General features: G+C 40.9%; 1 protein-coding gene and 1 long non-coding RNA gene across 7 annotated transcripts in view; one reads left to right on the forward strand and one right to left on the reverse strand.

The window, feature by feature from the left end:
- SLC35F4 (solute carrier family 35 member F4) overlaps positions 1-18,212 on the forward strand; it is a 374,072-nt gene that overhangs the window by 274,996 nt on the left and 80,864 nt on the right. For all 5 annotated transcript variants that reach the window (XM_089661131.1, XM_089661134.1, XM_089661132.1 and 2 more), the window contains one exon: positions 10,973-11,267. In XM_089661131.1, the coding sequence (XP_089517257.1) occupies positions 10,973-11,267 (295 nt within the window). The remainder of the gene's footprint in view (positions 1-10,972; positions 11,268-18,212) is intronic.
- Positions 1-18,212, reverse strand: part of LOC149437096 (uncharacterized) — a 145,669-nt gene that overhangs the window by 23,042 nt on the left and 104,415 nt on the right. The gene's annotated exons all lie outside the window — the stretch shown is intronic.

The following is an 18,212-nucleotide window of genomic DNA, read 5'->3' on the forward strand; positions in this document are numbered from 1 at the left end:
TTCTGAGAGCACATGAGTTCAGTGTCTTTCCCGGGAGTGGATTGCACCAGCCAAATCTGGAGGCAGGCTGCCTCGCCTGGCAACTGCTGCCATGCGGCCTCAGGTGGGTCGACCTGAGGGCCTGAAGTTAGAGAGAGTGACCCTGGGTTCATCAGTAAGCTGCTGAGAGGAGCTGTCTGCCAAAGCTCTGTCTGGTATCACTGGAGGTTTGTGCTTAGCCGATTGGAAGGAGGCAACCATTCTGTCCTTAGGCCTTGTGAGTACTGCCATTGAGGAATTTGGGAAAGCTGTGTGCTTGCCACCTCCCCTGGTACTTAATAGTCAGCGTGGGTCTGGAAAAAGGGAACACTGGCTAGTGTTCTGAAGAGCTTGTCCAAGTGTTGCTACTGCAAAGGACTTTGCTCAACTACGTTACCTTTGGGCTGTTGCAGTCTGTCATAGCGGCTTATGCCTGAGTATACCCTGTATCTACTACTACTGCTAAAGGGACTTTGCTCACTCCTAAAACTACTTGCTGCTATATGTTACAAGAAAGTCTGCTATCTACTGTCAGCCAAGACTTCTACTGTGTTCAGCTAGGAGATCAGCTAGATGTTCTCAGTGTGAATTGTACTGATTTGGAGTATCCTACTACATTCCCCATCCCTATCCCCAGTTCTACAATCAACTCCAAAAACAAAACATCCCCTAGACCAGTGATGGCTAATCTTTTAGAGAGTGAGTGCCCAAACTGCAACCCAAAACCCACTTTTTTATTGCAAAGTGCCAACACTGCAATTAAACCTGAGGTTTTAGTTTAGAAAAAACAACTCATACATTAATATCTTTTGTCTTAAAAGAAAAACACAATAACAGAGTTTTCACTGACCACCAGCACAAGGGAGAAAAGTTCCACTGACCACCAGCACAAGGGGGTAAAGTTCCACTGACCGCCAGCACAAGGGGGCAAAGTTCCACTGACCACCAGCACAAGGGGGCAAAGTTCCACTGATCACAAGCACAACGGGGCAAAGTTCCACTGACCAGCAGTACAAGGAGGCAAAGTTTCACTGACCACCAGCACAAGAGGGCAAAGTTCCACTGACCACCAGCACAAGGAGGCAAAGTTTCACTGACCACCAGCACAAGAGGGCAAAGTTCCACTGACCACCAGCACAAGGGGGCAAAGTTCCACTGATCACTAGCACTAGGGGGCAAAGTTCCACTGATCACCAACACAAGAGGGCAAAGTTCCACTGACCACCAGCACAAGGGGCAAAGTTCCACTGATCACTAGCACAAGGGGGCAAAGTTCCACTGACCACCAGCACAAGGGGGCAAAGTTCCACTGACCATCAGCACAAGGGGGCAAAGTTCCACTGACCACCAGCAAAAGGGGACAAAGTTCTACTGACCACCAGCACAAGCTAAAGTCTTGTTTTACTAAAAACGGATGTATTAAAACTCACAGCCAGTCCAATATATATATCCTTGGCAGCGCACTAACCGGCTATGTGAAAGCTCGGATGAGTCGTGGCTAATGAATTGCCGCTCGTGACATCATCGTCTGGCGCCACTACTGCTTTCTGAGCATGCACATGGCCCCTATGTGCACTGTTATCCGATGCTCAGCTGCTGGGGCGATGCTGGGGTGACTTGGCTTGCATGCTGACAGAGAGGGCTCTGCGTGCCCACTGTGGCACGCGTGCCATAGGTTTGCCACCATTGCGCTAGACTGATCATTAAAGACAATGAGCTGAAGTGTGCGTGTGTGAGTGTATTTGGCTGTGGAAATACACTGTGCTGGCTCCTCCAGGGGTAAGCGCTACAAATACAGTGCCAGTACCTGCATCGGTTCTTAAAGGGAGTACTCCACTGAAATGGTTGGATTTCTGCAGCACATTTTTCCTACTGCTTTAACTGTTTATACCTCTCCTACTGTTTCTCTGTTACAGTATATTTCTTCTATTGTTTACCTTATTGCAATGTACCATACTTGCTATTGCTTGATCATTTGCTATGTCATTTCTGGTGTCTATGTGTTTGTGGGGCGTATACAGATACAATATCTGCATTAAACATTCCCTACTGAAAATATATATCAAAGTGCGTGGTCCTACTTATGGAATCATGGGAACAGAAACAGGAAGATTTAAGAAACAGCAGTTCTTAATGATATTGCCCTAGATAAGAGGTATAGTTCTGACAAGGTTTAGAGATCTTTTGACTACAACAGGTGGGGAAGTAAGGGTAAGAGGGGGAGGATGGCATAAATTTGGCAGAAATGCAAATGGTAGTACAAGTTGGAATGGAGTAGAAGAGAGAAAAGGAATTAAGTGGATAGGAAGGGGAGAGGATTATTGGGGACCTGGTTGGAGTTTCCCTTCCATGTTTTAGCTATGGTTTGGAGAGCAGCTAGGAAGACAAAGGCAGTCAGCTTTCTTTCCTTCGCAGTGAAGTCAGAGATTGGTCTGTGGAGTAAGGCTTCCCAGGGGCAGTTCAGCTAACCTTTCTTCATAGTTGATCTCCTCCATTCCCCTTGTTAGTTTAGTTGCCTTTCCCTGCACTCTCTCCAGTCCCAGTTCTTTTTATTGAAGAAGGTATCTTGCTCACTTTAGAAGCTACAGATTGGCACTGTATGTTGTTATTATCATTAAAACCCAGCTGCAGACATTTAAACAAATTTATAAGAGGAAAAAATGCTCACATCTGATGGTTTACTGTAGAATTCATTGATGTGTACCCACCCCGATAATACAGCCTGCGCTATGGCTATGAGAGCTATGAAAGCTGTGAATCTATCCTGTCGTTTACCCTACCTTTACTCTCCCTTTGTTCATTTACAGGACACCTTGTAAAGTTGCAGTGCCATCATATTTTTTCGGTGCATAACCTGTGCAGAGAGCAGAGGTGTGGGTGGGACCCAGTAGGCCCCACCCACTACAGGCTGTCTACAGTAAACTAAAGGTGGGGGCGGAACAAGACCAGTCACGTTGCACAAGGGGAGAAAGCAGGTGTGTCTGGTCTGAACTACAAGAAGTAGCTTCACAGAGTAAAGGTTTTATGCTGGATTACTACACAGATAAAGAAGAACAGCACAAAGCACACCAACATTCAAGTAAGAATAGGATAAAATCCAAATGCTGTCACCAAGCTAGGAGCAGAGGGGAAATCTTGCCATAGGGATATTTTTTTCTGGTGACAACTGTCTAAGAGGTAATTTATCTGAGTATGTAGAAATGTCCTTCCACTTCCTGTTGTGTCTACAGGACAGGAAGTAAAGGTAATCCCCCCAATTAGACATATGCAGGAAAAAATGACATTGCTTTTCCCCATTTCCTGCCCTGTCCAAAACTACTAAAATAGCTCTAGATATATCTTAACTATAAAGTAATTTAGGTACAGTATATTGAGTATATCAGTAGGAATATGACTATTTCAATAGACACAGGATACCCCCCCCCCCCCTTAAAATGGGACAGCCATACCAATCTGAGCAGAGGTGGAGATTTCCTCTCTATTGTTGAATCAGAAAACCCCTTTATTGTTAAAACACATCTGGTACACAAATTATTGCAAACGCGACCAACGTTTTTTGGCAGAACTGGAGACATTCTCCAAACAAACAAAATATGCACATATATTACAGGAAGCAACTCTTTATAAAGACGAGAGGGAGCTTGTTGAGATGGGAAAAATGTGAAGTTGTCAGGTGCCCTGCCAGATAAGGAGATCTGTGGACTCCACGAATACAATTAAATATGATCCTGATATTGTTCTAGATGAATGAAGCATACAGGAGTAATTCAATAATGTCATTTCAACTTTTCTGCCTAGAGTATAATATAAATGAAGTGTTTGGAATCAGCATTCATTTGAGTGTTTTAACAATACCAGGATTAAATGAAGTTTGGTTGTTTGTATTTTCTTTAATGTTAGGCCAAAAAAAGAAATGCTTTAAAATTATATTTCTAGCTAGGATAGAGAGCTCTAGACTTCCCTCAGAAGTTTACCTGGCTAATGCTAACTGGTTTACTGAACAATGGTTGTTGTCTACAGAGCTCCATCACTGCAGCTTCATACAGACATTTAAATACAGATATTACAGATATTCTGAAAGCAAACAGTTGCTGCAGTGTTTTCTCTCTAAGCAAAACAGAAAAGTCATATATACTTGATCTTTAGTGATGTTGTCCTTTAATACCCCCCTTTCCAATTTGAGTGCAGCCCACCTAGGAAAATCAGAAAGAACACAAGGGGGTGCCAACTGAATGCAATATTAATAAGTATTTATTGGAATAAAACTGCCAAATGCAAACTCACAAGGATAAGACAGAGAGAGCTTATCTACAACCAGGATGAATATACTGGAGCAGGTCCAATGCAGAGCTGGATGTGATGTCACACTATGGGCCAGCTGGTTGCTATGGTAACATGTTTTGGGGCTTCAATTGGCACCTTTCTCAAACCTCACCACTTGGGTTGCATGTCTAGATGAAGGTCTTGTATGGATTTTAAGAGGGACCCCCTTTTTTTTTTCTTTGTATACTAAAAAACAAAATACAAAATAATGACATTAAGTTCTCCAAAAAAGTCAATTCTGAGCTCTATCCAAGTATAAATGATGTGTGTATATGTACTGGTGCACTACAAATGGACAATATCAGACGTAAAAGGTCTTGTGGTAACCAAGGTCTTTCACAATCTAAAATGGTAGGGGTAACAAGGTCTTGCAGGTCCAGAAAACAGCAGAGGAAGAACCATGACTGAAACCAAAAGACCAAACAGAAAAGGTGTAAAACAACCTCAGGCATTACTAACACACTGTGATCGAAAGTTATTTTGACCCAGGCAGGTTCTGCAATCAGGATAGGAACTCCAGATTTAGGATCTCAAAATCAGGAGAATGATTCATGTGGCAAAATATTTGCACATGCAAGGATTGGAAAGCCAACTGGGAACATGGCATGTAACATTTCAGGAAGATGTGCATTCATTTCTTCTCATAGTCAGTGTTCAGGGGCAGACTGTAGATGCACAGAGGCACAGGGACCCACTTAGAGCTGGAGAAAGGCAGCATCCTCCTAACCAAGCAATGACTTCATTAGCTGCAAAGTCTGCTTCTGGGTAGCATCAGTGTAACCAGGTAATATGGTTTGAGGAATTCCACCTCTTTCTCAAGCTTGATTCCCCTGGTTTTGAGAGAGAGACATTTGAAGGCATCAGTTCTTTCTGACATCATGAGCACAATATGTATCTTTGTTATTTAAAGCCAGTGTGTTTGTAATATGTGTTAATAAAGTCCCCCATCCCAACCCATCCCACCCCTTGTTGCAAGCCACCTTGTCCCCATGTACATCCTGTGTACATCAGGAGCTGTCAAACTGATGCTATTCTGACCAAGTGCCTTACCACGTCTGCTATTTCATCATGGACATTAAATTAGAACAAAGAGTAAACATGAAATTCTGCATGAAACTGGGCAAATCGCTGGTTCTCTGCAGTGTTGTCAAAACTGCAACCTTTGAGCTGGATCTTCATCCTTGGGAAGAGGGAATTTTCAGGGGTTGAGCTTGTTGAAGGTCTTCCTGATCTATCATCTTCCAGTGATGTTTTTCAAAACACCTCAAAGAAGTCATTGCAGACTTGCCATAAACTTGCCGAATCAAGTCAAACATCTCTGTGGCAGATTTTCCCAGTTTCATGCAGAATTTCACATTTTCTTTTATTTCTTGTTCTAACGTGCTGTCCTCTTGTTCTAACTTGCTGTCCATGATAAAATAGCAAACATGGTAAGGCACATGGCCAGAATAGTAACAGTTGTACAGCTCCCGATGAACACAGGACAATGTCTTTTAGCACACTGATTTATGAAGGTCAGTGCTCCCTGTGACTGTGTATACAGCCTTGTGCTGCCATCTGTTGGCATGTTACAAAACTAGTCTCTTTTTGATACCACCTCATATTATTGGACTGAAATTCTACTATTGATTGACATTTTTCCTATACAGTATTACTTCTAATATTGTAGTTGGTCATGTTACACCATCGCAACCATGCTATTTTCACCTGTAGTTTTAATTGGCAATGTTCTGTTTAGTTCCTAATTTAGGCTGGTATATCTACTAATGTCAAAATGTATTCTTATTGAGACTGCTGTGGGGTCCAATATGTGGGTCCAATATGTGGTTCCATGACAGTGGTATCTCCAAAATGTCGAACAAAGTCCACAGTAGTAAACACTTTTTTACCAATGGTTTAAAGCAGGGTTTCTCAACCATGAAAACCTGAGGTTCCTCCAGAGGTTGAGAAGGGTTCCTTAAACAATGGTTTTCTAACTCCAACTAACTACTAATATAATTATATATTTAGATGTGAGATAATTTTTCCCACTGGACAACAATGTAAAAGTGTCCTTCTCGCACTGACCACCAATGAACGGGACAACTTTTCAATGACAGCCAATGTAAGGGTCACTACAATTCTTTTTTGTATTACTATATTTACAACTTGCTGACCACACAACTGTGCCGTGACCTAGAGATGTAATAATTATGCAGAGGTGCCCCACAACTTCTTAAAGGGTTCCAATGTATTAAAAAGGATGAGAAAAGCTGGTTTAGCATACAGTTCTCCCTCTAGTGGCTTGTTATTCACACTGAAGTGAACCTAATCTCACACACAGAATATTCCATATTTCCCAGTAGATGGCTACTATTGAGAAAGTTTATGCCAATGAGCAAATATGGCTGCCACGTGTTTATAGTATATACAATTTAAGGGATCACTAGAAAAAAATAAGTGTCTTCCAAAAGAAACCTGTGTTCTAAGCTACCACCAGTAGTAGGTCCTGTGAAAATTTGCTGACACTGTCTATGCCAAATATGCCAGAGAAGAAGCTTGTTCATGAGGAATTGGAAAACCACTAGGTACTCCCATTCAGCAGAGACCATGGAAGACATGTCACCTACTGCCAGAAACAGAAGCAGTGTTTTCTTTCCTCCCCTTTGAAAACAAAGTTTAAAAGAGAAAGGGAAGGCAAAACATTTGTGTATACATATAAAGAAACATTATAAATACCTTTTTTATGTGATCACATACCCTCTGTTCTCAGCTGCTGCAGGAGCTGGGGGAGGAGAAACAGCATCACACTGAATTTCCCAGTGAATGGCTGTATAAGTGGGGAGGGGGGGCATGTCAGCACAAGTCTGAACATAGGATTGGCTCCCAGTACAGCCAGAAAACTGACCATGCTGTGCTCACATGCCTGGTGTAGTCAATTTTTAATGGGAAGGCAGAGACTGGCAGGAACACCAGGCATTTCACACAAAGGAAGCAATACAAAGAGAGCAGGATACTTTTTCATACAAGTACATGGTACAGCAGGCACATATCAAGAATATGAAATGTTGGGTTTACATCTTCTTTAACCCCTTGACGCCGACGGCACACAAATTTGCTGCCTCACGGAACTGGGCTTTTTTCCGTGGGGCCACATATTTGCGTACCTGTCTTTATACGTGTGGTGATTGGCTCTATACTCAAGACCCCTCAATATCGGAGTGACCCCGCCACCAAGTGGGAATGACATAGTCAGCACGTAACCTCGGTAGAGAGATTCCCTTCTCGCCTTGCGTACCTGTCTTTGTGCTGGGAGCGCGCTACTCGGCGCGCTCCCAGCACAGAGACCGCGGTATCACTGAGAGACCCAGGTCCCGTTCTAACGATCGGGACCCGGGACTCCCGATTCCGGGTCACGTGATTGCTGTGATAGCCTCTGATTGGCTATCACAGTGATCAGTCACTGTGCAGCCCAGCCCCCTTGTTTTTCTCTATGAATGGAGAAGAGAGATACATTGTATCTCTCTAACTCCTGGCATAGCGAGATAAAACAAATGTTTGTTAAAAAAAAAAAAAAAAAAAAAGAAAAAGATAAATAAATAAATATTAAAAAATAAAACAAAAAAATAAAGAAAAATACCTAGATCAAGGTTTGATCTAGTTCAGTACCAGGGTTAGTGGTTGGGTCAAGGTCAGGGTCAAAGGTCAGGATTTAAAAAAAATTGGTATCAGTGTCAGTTAGCATTAATGTCAGTGTCAGTGTGTTTTAGGTAAAAAAAAAAGACAAAAACAAAATGCGCACTATTGTTTCTGGGCTGTACTACGGGTACAAACAACAAATACCATACACATATATGGTATCAATGCGATCATCAAGAGCTGGAGAATTTATTTTGGGTTGTTCTATGGAGGTAGGTTATGGTCGTAACAAGAAACACACAGCTAAATAAAAAAAACTATTTTTTTTTACTATTTTGGGCCAGTTTTCCTTTGATAATAAAAAAAATTAGGAGCTATTCATTACCATTTACCACAAAATGAAAGCCCAATTTGTCCTGAAAAAAACGCGGTATAATCCACCTGGATGTATAAAGTAGTTGTGAAGATATGTACGATTTTACTAACACATGTCAACGTTGCAGAATTGTTCTTAAGTATTTAGATTTGTTTTACCCTTAGGTGTGAAGGGGTTAAGAAAGCGTGCACCACACTGCCCCCTTGTTAGCGGGCAATGCAGAGTGGCTGGAGCGCAGAATCATTTTGGCTACTTTGTGATTTCACGGCTGACAAGTGTGGATTCACCCAAAAAAAATGAACCTGAACAGAAGCGGCTGGAAAACTGATGTGAACAGACAATGTTTAAATCTGTTTGCCCATAGGAATACATTGTGTATAAAGAAACAATCCTGTGCTAAACCCAATGTATATTGTGAACCAGTGTATAAATAGACAAATAAAAATATGTATGAATAAATGAATGAATAAATACAGTGAACTTCCTCTACCCTCTTCCTGAATACCAGAACAAAAATACAACAAAAATAATAAAGGTGTGCTGTTCACTGGTGATGTCCTAACACAATAGATAAAACATGACCATAAATTCAAACTCACATGTGTAAATACATACAAAAATCAACATAATAAGTGCTATAAATCAAGGTCCATGGCACAAATGTACAAAATAAGTCCCAAATCCAATTTGAAAAAAGGAAACGTTTTGCTGGCTGAATATAATTTCCAGCAAGGTGCTATGGTGTTCACAGGTGCTCTCCACAAAAAACAGATCAGTCTCTTACCAGATCAAATTACCCTCAAATCAAGAGATAGAATGAGCAGATAGTGTCCTGCTTCCACACTGACACTCGTGCTATCAATTTCAAAAGGGCTGGATGGAGAGTCGCAGGCTCACCCGGAATGGATTCCTCACACTAAACCACTTTCCATACACTGTAAGAAGGGTTAAAACAGAAGAGACTTCATAGTGCAACCCAATAAAAATAAAGGTTTTATTTAATAAAACACTGCACTTACATAGATAAGGTGCATGAAGGCAGTACACTAATTCAAAACAGCCGCGGTGTCATTCAGCCAGCCAGTAAGTGGTGATGTCACAGAAGACTCCGCCCACTGAACAGCACACCTTTTTTTTATTTTTTCATAGGAATGCATTACAGTCCATTTTTCATCCATCAATAGACAGAGGAAAAATGGACAGACAGAACACCTGTGTGAAAGGGGCCTTAAACTTTTTTTTTTCTTAAAGACAATGCTGTAACTGCATAAAAAATGTTAGCTGGAGTTGGCCTTTAATGTATTTATCTTTTACTTTAAAAGAAACTTAAAGAACCCTCAAAGCTGTTCCTAAATATGGCAGGTAGAAGGGAAACTATTAGTCAACGCTATTGTCTGTAGCCTTCCTGTAGTTGATGTTTCCGCATTCCTTGTACTGAGCTGTGTCGCTCTGTGGAGGCAGCCATCTTGGTAGAGGCAAGGCTTTGCTTCCTCATGGCAGAGCCTCAAGCAAGAACAGTGAGCAGCTGAGTTGTGACATCACCAGATCTCACTCCAAATCTCTTGAGATTAGCAGTCAGGGGCAGCAGTGCCAGACATCATACACTGCGGGTGTGGATAGGGCAGTACCTAGGCACACTCACAAATTTGAAAGCATACTACTATTTTAGAGGATAAATCCTAGACAAAATTTAGATATTTCATGGTACAGCTTAGGCATAATTAACATTTTAAGATGTTCCTTATATACATATACAAACAAATCTTTTTTTCAATTTAGTTATACTTTAAACCTCATTTAATACTTAATATCCATCTCTCAGAATACACTGACCAGCGGCTGCAACCACAGATCGACAAAAGTCTTCCAGCATGTCCCTTCAACCGAAGTCAATCAAACGATCAACTTCTGTTAGACAGGGATGGCCACACACTGATCTAAATTTGGACAGCCCCTGCTGAACTGCCCGAATTTTTATCAGTGTATGGCCAGCTTAAGACTACCCTGTCCACGGGGTGACAATGATCTTGTATGAATTCAATGCAAAATGAACAGTATTGTCAGCCTGTTAGAGGAACTGGAAAATAATGGATCTACTGGCAGTAACATTAGATATTAAAACAATGTTACTAGGTGACTAAAAAAAAAAAAAAAACAACAAAAACAACTGTTGCAAAGTGTATCTAATCTATAGGTAAAACATTTTGATAAAATTATGATTACAGAGGGGAAGGCTCAAAAAGTTTTTATTGCTCTCTGTGTTCTGAGGAGAATCATACCTCTGTTTGTATTGGGTACCATTATCATTGAGAAAGAAAGAGAGGGCAAATCCAAAACTTTAGCATTATCCCTAAAATAAAAGGTAATTGGATATCATCCAATGGGGACACCTGTTCAGAGAACAACTAAGAGGGATATCCCCCTCACAAGAGATTTAATATAACTTTCCATTGCTACATTTGGACTTTCTACTCCAGTCAAAGCTTGAAAAAAGTTTTGATTATACATATTCATTCTAGTGACAGACTGAATCATATGTCATTCTTTATTTTATGTATAGTTGTGCTTCAAAATAGGAAGGAAGAAGTGAAATGAAAAAAAAAATGTTTATGCTACATTTTTGCTGTTCTTTTTCAGGAGGAGAAGGAGGACAGTCAAATCAGGAAAGTCAACAGGAAAATCATGAGAAGTCTCGATGTCAGTCTTGTACATCAACATTCCTTAAAGTCGTCTGGGGCTTTCTGATAATCTTATCAGTTTCATCCTCTTGGGTCGGAACTACACAGATAGTAAAGATCACATACAAGAACTTTTACTGCCCGTTCTTTATGACATGGTTCTCAACCAACTGGAATATTATGTTTTTCCCAGTGTACTACTCGGGTCATCTAGCAACAGCACAAGAGAAACAGTCACTAATACAAAAAATTAGGTATGAATTCTCATTTTTCTCCAGTGAATGAATTGAACATATTGTGTTAGATGCCCCTGGGTCTCCAAGTTTATTGCTTTTGTGTTTGAAAACCTTTATACTGATACAATATAGAATGTCATCATCAGGGCTTTTTTTCCCCCTGAACATAGGTGCAGGAACTCAACCATAACACCCCATAACACCTTCCCTCTCCCCCACACACAAACACCTTCCAAACTACATCAATTAGTGGGTGCTGTCACATTTTACAAACGGAGGGTCTTAAAGGGACAATAAATACCAGGAGTGCATTACAAACAGAGTGTGGGGGGGGGAATACACACAGAGTGCAGAGATCAGGGGTGCACTGCGTACATAGTGCAGAGTTCAGGGATGCACTGTATACACGGTACAGAGTTTAGGGGTGCACTACACACAGTGCAGAGTTCAGCTTTCTTCCACAGCAGCTTACCTCTGCATCCCCCATCCACAGCTCACTTTCACCCCTCTTCAGCTCTGACCTCTACATGCAATCTCCCCCTCCACTGCCCCCATCTTCTCCCCACTTTGTTTAGAAGCTCCACCATCTTCCACATGTCTTACTTTTGTTGCTGTATTAAGCTGAATAACCCAGCTGACTCTAGTACCTTCCCTTGTAGGGAGATCGTCCAGTGGAGGTGTCAGCATCTGCACTGCACCCTGGACAGTGGCATCTCTCTTGTCCCCATCGGGCACTCAGTGAGAGCTGCTCAGGAAATCAGATCTGCGGGAACCTTTGGGAGTCAAGCTGTCACTTGTAAACACAGAAGCTGAACTTCTGTGTTTACAAGTGATAGTAGTGAGCAAGGAGCAGAGGGCCTGAGCCAGAGGAGTTGGAACCAAGTTCCTCCAAGTGCCAGCTGAGAAAAAAGCCCTGGTCATCATAGTGTAAGAATACTTCCTAGCAATCAAAATGAAAAAAGTCCTATAGCACAGCAAAAAGGCTTTCCATTTTACATTATTGTTCCAAATTACAGATGCCCTGTGTGTTATGGAGCATATTGGAAAGTGTTTATAACACACAAAGTTTCTGTAACAAAGGAACAATGGACAACTTTTATTTAAAGCATAGATTCCAGTTTAACGTTCATAGCACAACCAAGAAACTCAAAATAAACAAAACAATTAATAGCCTGTATAGGAATATATGAAATGGATATAGATTTGGGGAACTTAATATATTTGTGACATATGTGTTGTCTTGGGATGATATATTTTATTAAAGAGAACCTGTCATGAGAAAATTCATGGATTGTGACCTTCTTCTGTCTTCAATCCTTTGTAACTCACAGATCCAAAAACCTTCAGTATGCAGATTGGGAGTTCTGATATGAAGCAGGCTTATTTTTGATTAGTGACTGGATTAGTGAAAATATTGAAACTAGAGGACCATTATGACAGTTAGTCAGTGACCATTTTCAGGCGATGGTCAGCCAGTGGCAGACCGTGTAATTTGTTATGCCAATAACTGCTACTAACAGGCTACATTTTATATGCTCCAAATCTTGTGTGTTATTTATTACCTAGACAAATAAACATTCTTTTGATAAATTATGGGTTTTTAAATACATTATCTTGCTTCAGGAACAAAAGCTCCAAACACACTTCTTTCGTCAGTGAGGTTCACCCCTTCGATGTAGGGGTCAAATTCAGGCACGTACACTTTTTCAATGATAAAATACATTTAATGATGTATTCTTGAGTACAGGGCTGTAACTGTTTGTTTTGTATACATCTGCCTGGAGACTAGCTTTAGGGTGGAATAATTAGGAAAATTATTAATGCACGTGCATGAACACTCTTCTTTATCAGTAGAAGCATTATTAGAAATATATTATTAATAAAAAGAGATTACAATTTGTTAGTACATTTACCTCCAACCAATTTGTTAAGGATGTGATGGCACCCCCAGACATAAACAGAGTTCTCCTAAAAGAAGTAGAACCAGCACAAGGGACACACCAACCTAACTGTAAGTTATTGTTTTTAGCTAAACCTAGGCTTTAAGGTGCCCTGTTATCTTCCCAGAAATACATCCATGACCATAAAACAATTTTTTATTTTTTTCTCAAACACTGAAAGCGTATCTTTCTTTCTATATATGTTTCATGACACAGAAAGAACCCTAAACAGTTATTGTTAAAGTGGTTTTAAACCTAAGACATGAAATAGGAACAAAGCATATCCCTCTATAATGTGTACTTGTCTCAATCTAGAGCACTAAACATCTTTTCTGTATGCTGCCTTGTTCCTCTGCTATCATTTCTGACAGTTGTTTTTTACCCCAAAAGAAAAATTGTGACAGAGGAGGGACCTCCAGCAGAGTGAAAACCTCAGATCTGTTCCTGTGTGATGTGTAAAGGAGGGGGGGGGGGGTCTGTTCCCTCTAATCAGCTCTCCTCACTAAGCTCTGCAGTGTGTAATTTCAGCTCTCCACCCCGTTTCCTGAAAGCTCCGACAAGCAAATTCTGGACTTTGACTGGATGTAGAGAAGACTGCAGATAAACAGATACAACCTATGTAGGAGGATTCTTACAGGTGTACCCAGTTGTTTCACTGGGTACATGTAAGGGCTTACAACCACTTTAACTTTTAGGCCTACAAGAGCCTAAATATGCATCTTTGATATAGTTAGGTTCCGCTCTTTGTCACAATCTCTCCATTTAGCTCCAAAAGAAAGGACCAATAAGAAGCAGTTTATTGCCCTTTGTAGTATAACTAAACGCAAATCCTTTTTTAGTTTTAGATAGAATAGATTGGGATTAGAACATTGGTCAGGTTTTCATTGTGGTATGTTCCCCTAATAGGGGGGTTCAGTCTCTCTTTTTGTCCTGTATACCATTCTCACTGAGCATGAAAATGAAAGAAAATCCCACATTTTGGGTAGTCGCTAGAACAGGAATAGAAAGGAAATCTTCAAATAGGGACACTAGTTCTGGCAACTACCTGGGATTACCTAACTTTGAAGGGATTTTCTCTCACTTCCTGTTTGGCTAGATTGTAACCTCGAAAGAGCAGGGTCCTCGAACCCCTCGTGTATCACATTATATTGTTTTCGTACTGTCGCATGTTCTGTCTCCCTTTGTAATGTACAGCGCTGAGCGAACTGTTGGCGCTTTATAAATACTGTATAATAATAATAATGTCTTATACAGTATGTTTAAGCGTCTTTCAGTCCTCATGAAGGGGATTTTTGTAATGTCTGAAACACATGGGTTATTTACTAAAACTGGAGAGTGCAAATCTGGTGCAGCTCTACATAGAAACCAATCAGCTTCCAGGTTTTGTTGTCAAAGTTTATGCAGACCATACACGGGTCGAATTCTGACTGAATATTCTTTAGCAAATTGGAAATTTGAGCGTTTTGTAATCCAGTGGTGCCACCAATGATTTTGAAATTCAACCAACCAAGCCTTCAATTTCACATATTGCTACAGAAAAGAATTTTCATGGCCAAGAATTTTCTTTTCTTTCCAGGTCACAGCTCATGATCATTTAGCAGGGGGTGGGGTAGGCTTCCCTGAAAAGGTGGGTTTTCAGGGTGCACCTAAATGAGAGGAGAGTAGGTGATAGTCTGATGGATTGGGGTAGGGAGTTCCAGAGTATGGGTGACGCCCTGGAGAAATCCTGGAGGCGTGCATGGGAGGAGGAGACTAGGGAACTAGAGAGAAGGAGGTCTTGTGAGGAGTGTGCATGTTGGGTGGTACTTGGATATTAGGTCGGTGATGTAATTTGGGGCAGAATGGTGGACAGCTTTGGACAGCTTTGTATGTCAGTGTTAGGATTTTGAATTTGATCCGTTGGGCAATCGGAAGCCAGTGGAGGGATTGGCAGAGGGGGGTGGCGGAAATGGAGCGGTTGGTAAGGTGAATGAGTCTTGCTGCCGTGTTCAGGATCGACTGAAGCGGGGATAGCCTGTGGCAAGGCAGGCCAGTGAGGAGGGAGTTGCAGTAATCGAGTCGTGATATGATGAGGGAGTGAATGAGCTGTTTAGTGGTTTCTGGAGTTAGGAACGTGCGGATTTTGGTGATGTTGCGGAGGTGGAGTCTGCATGAGTTAGTTAGTGATTGGACCTGGGGCTGGAAGGATAGGTTGGAGTCCAGAATGACACCAAGTACTCTGGCCTGCGGGGTGGGCCTGATGCAGAAGTCAATGGAGGGGGTGTGCAAGCTGGGGGGAAGACTAGGAGCTCAGTTTTGGAGAGGTTCAGTTTAAGGAAGTGGAGCGACATCCAGTCTGATATGTCGTTTAGTAGGTTTGTGATTCGGGTGGAGACAGAGGGGGTGAGGCAAGGGGTAGAGAAGTAGATTTGTGTGTCATCGGTATAGAGGTGGTAGTTGAAGCCGTGAGAGTGTATGAGTTGGCCAAGGGAGGGGGTATAGATGGAGAAGAGAAGGGGCCCGAGGACAGAGCCTTGAGGGACCCCAACAGAGAGGGCGAGCGAGGGGGAGGTGGTAGCATTATAGGTAACGCTGAAGGAGCGTTGTGATAGGTAGGATGAGAGCCAGCAGAGAGCAGAATCTCTGAGGCCGAGGGAGTGAAGTTTTTTGAGGAGGAGGGGGTGGTCAACTGTGTCGAAGGCAGCGGAGAGGTCAAGGAGTAGGAGCACTGAATAGTGGCCATTAGCTTTGGCGGTTGGAGAGTTTGAGTAGGGCAGTTTCGGTGGAGTGTAGGGGATGGAAGCCGGACTGTATGGGATCGAGGAGGTTGTAATATAATGTATAATGTAACATAAGAAAGGATAACTAAAACCTAAAAATCGCTGTGTGAACTGAACATTTTTTAAAAATAAAATAAAAATGTAAACAGAACACTTTTCAGATATAAATTTAAAAAGCACAATAAAACCTTATTTACTAAAGACAAATAGACTTTTCTCTTTGCTGCATTTATATGTTTACTGACTTTTCTCTTTGCAAGGGAAGTTACACTTGTGCAGGAGACTGTTCCCTAGAGCTTACTGAATGAGGTGATGTTCTGCTGATTTCCATCATCCAATCATATACAAACAAAAAAAAGTTTGTTTTTTTAAATTTTTCTTTTTTTTTGATTGGGTATTGTTGGCAAAAGAGAAATATCACCATATTCACTAAGGCTGCATTCACACCTGAGCAGATTTTCAGGCATTGCTATTTGACAGTTTTCCAACATATACAAGCATTTTAGAAGTGCATTACAAGAGGTTTATATGTGTATTCAAGCTTCAGGTGTTTTCATTTTAGCCAATAGAAGGCACTGGGTGAGGGGTGGGGAGATCTGGGGCAGACAGGTGCTGTTTATAAAATGCTCATGTTGCGCATTTTCCAGGAGTTCCAATTGATGTCTTTGGGTCCAAAAACACTCCAATCTGTCTCCAATCGTCCTAAAAGAATCCTATGTACTTTTTTCAAGTCACAGGCATTTTGCTACAGGCCAACAAAATGGTGAGATGTGTACAGGGGTCATTGAAATGAATGAGATTTTGCTTGCTGTGCATCTTGGAGCTTCGAGCTACAAAATATTCAGGTGTTAATAAGGCCTAAGCTCTGGGGAAAATCCCTTGCAAAGTGAACAGCCTATGTGCCTTTAGTCAATGACCCCCAATAGTTTCAAATCTGAAGACTTCTTTTGTTCTCCCTAGATGGTAATTCTGAAAATACAAAAGCCACTGGGTAAGCATGATAGCCAGGGAATTACTATTTTCAGTAGACATGTGCCTTTCAGTTAACCACAAATCGATTTTCCTTCAAAAATTGGATTTTTGGAGATTTGGATGTTTACGAATCCCTCAATGTGCATAGTAACGAATGTAAACAAATCCAAAAAAGTTATAATGAAATGAATAAATGCATTTGTTTCATTTGGATGACGTCACTTGATTCGATAGTAGTTCAGGCCCATAAGGAAATGAATTCAGTTTTCGAATTTGTTCAATTATTTGGATTTGAGTAAACTTGCGATTTCAATTGAATTTATATTTGTCATAGTCAGTAAGTTTAGTTCCACAATCTAATGTAATTCTTAGGTTTGAAAAATTTGGGGCTGACAAATTTTGCATTATTTATTCCGTTGCTTCTGAAAATATCAAATCCTTTTGAATAGTTTTGATATATAAATATCAAATCTACCCAAAATATATAACAATTTTCAGAAAAAAATGCAAAATTTTTCAAATCCACTCGGATTCAAATGCCGACTATACCAACATGATTCCAGAAAATGAATTGGTTCCACATAACGAATAATATAATATATATAATAATAATGATGATGATGAAACTAAATTCTTTAATGAACAAATGGATCTTAAATGAAAATAAATGAAAATGTCTGGGGTGCACATTGTTCTAATTTTTTAGCACAAGATGTCAGCAAAGGCTACGTTCAAGCATTAGGAAAAAGGGTCAGCCGCACACCAGAGGATTGATGAATATAGTTATATTTATTGATCCATAGGACACACAAAACACCAGGACATGAAAACAGGACCTGTTACCTTCAAGCATTGTCACTATAAGTTATACCTGTCAGCAATATCAGGAATTTTACAGTGACCTGTAAAGAAACTGTGCATACTTACCTGCTATCTGACACTTCCTGCTGTGTCACCTGCTAGACACTGGGGTTCCTCCCAATGGCTATGATGTAATTGTAGAAGTGCTGATAGGTATTTAAAACAGTGAAGATTTCACTTGTTATCTGCAAAAAACAAAAAGGCAGTGCGCATCATGTTTCTTTACAGGTTGCTACTAATTAATAGGGTCACTTTAAATCTTCTTTGCCATGGCAAACTGAACAACCCAATCACCTAATAAAAAATTTGAGACTCTTACAGAATAGTACCAAGCATACCAGTATAGAAAGAACATCATAGTAAAAACAATGCTATTAAATTGATGGCCAACAGCAAAACAACAGCATAAAGCCATAAACATGAGGTGCCCT

The sequence above is a fragment of the Staurois parvus genome, unplaced genomic scaffold, assembly GCF_062004578.1.
Source record: "Staurois parvus isolate SC_StPar_1 unplaced genomic scaffold, SC_StPar_1.0 ptg001316l, whole genome shotgun sequence".
Taxonomy (NCBI): Eukaryota; Metazoa; Chordata; class Amphibia; order Anura; family Ranidae; genus Staurois; species Staurois parvus.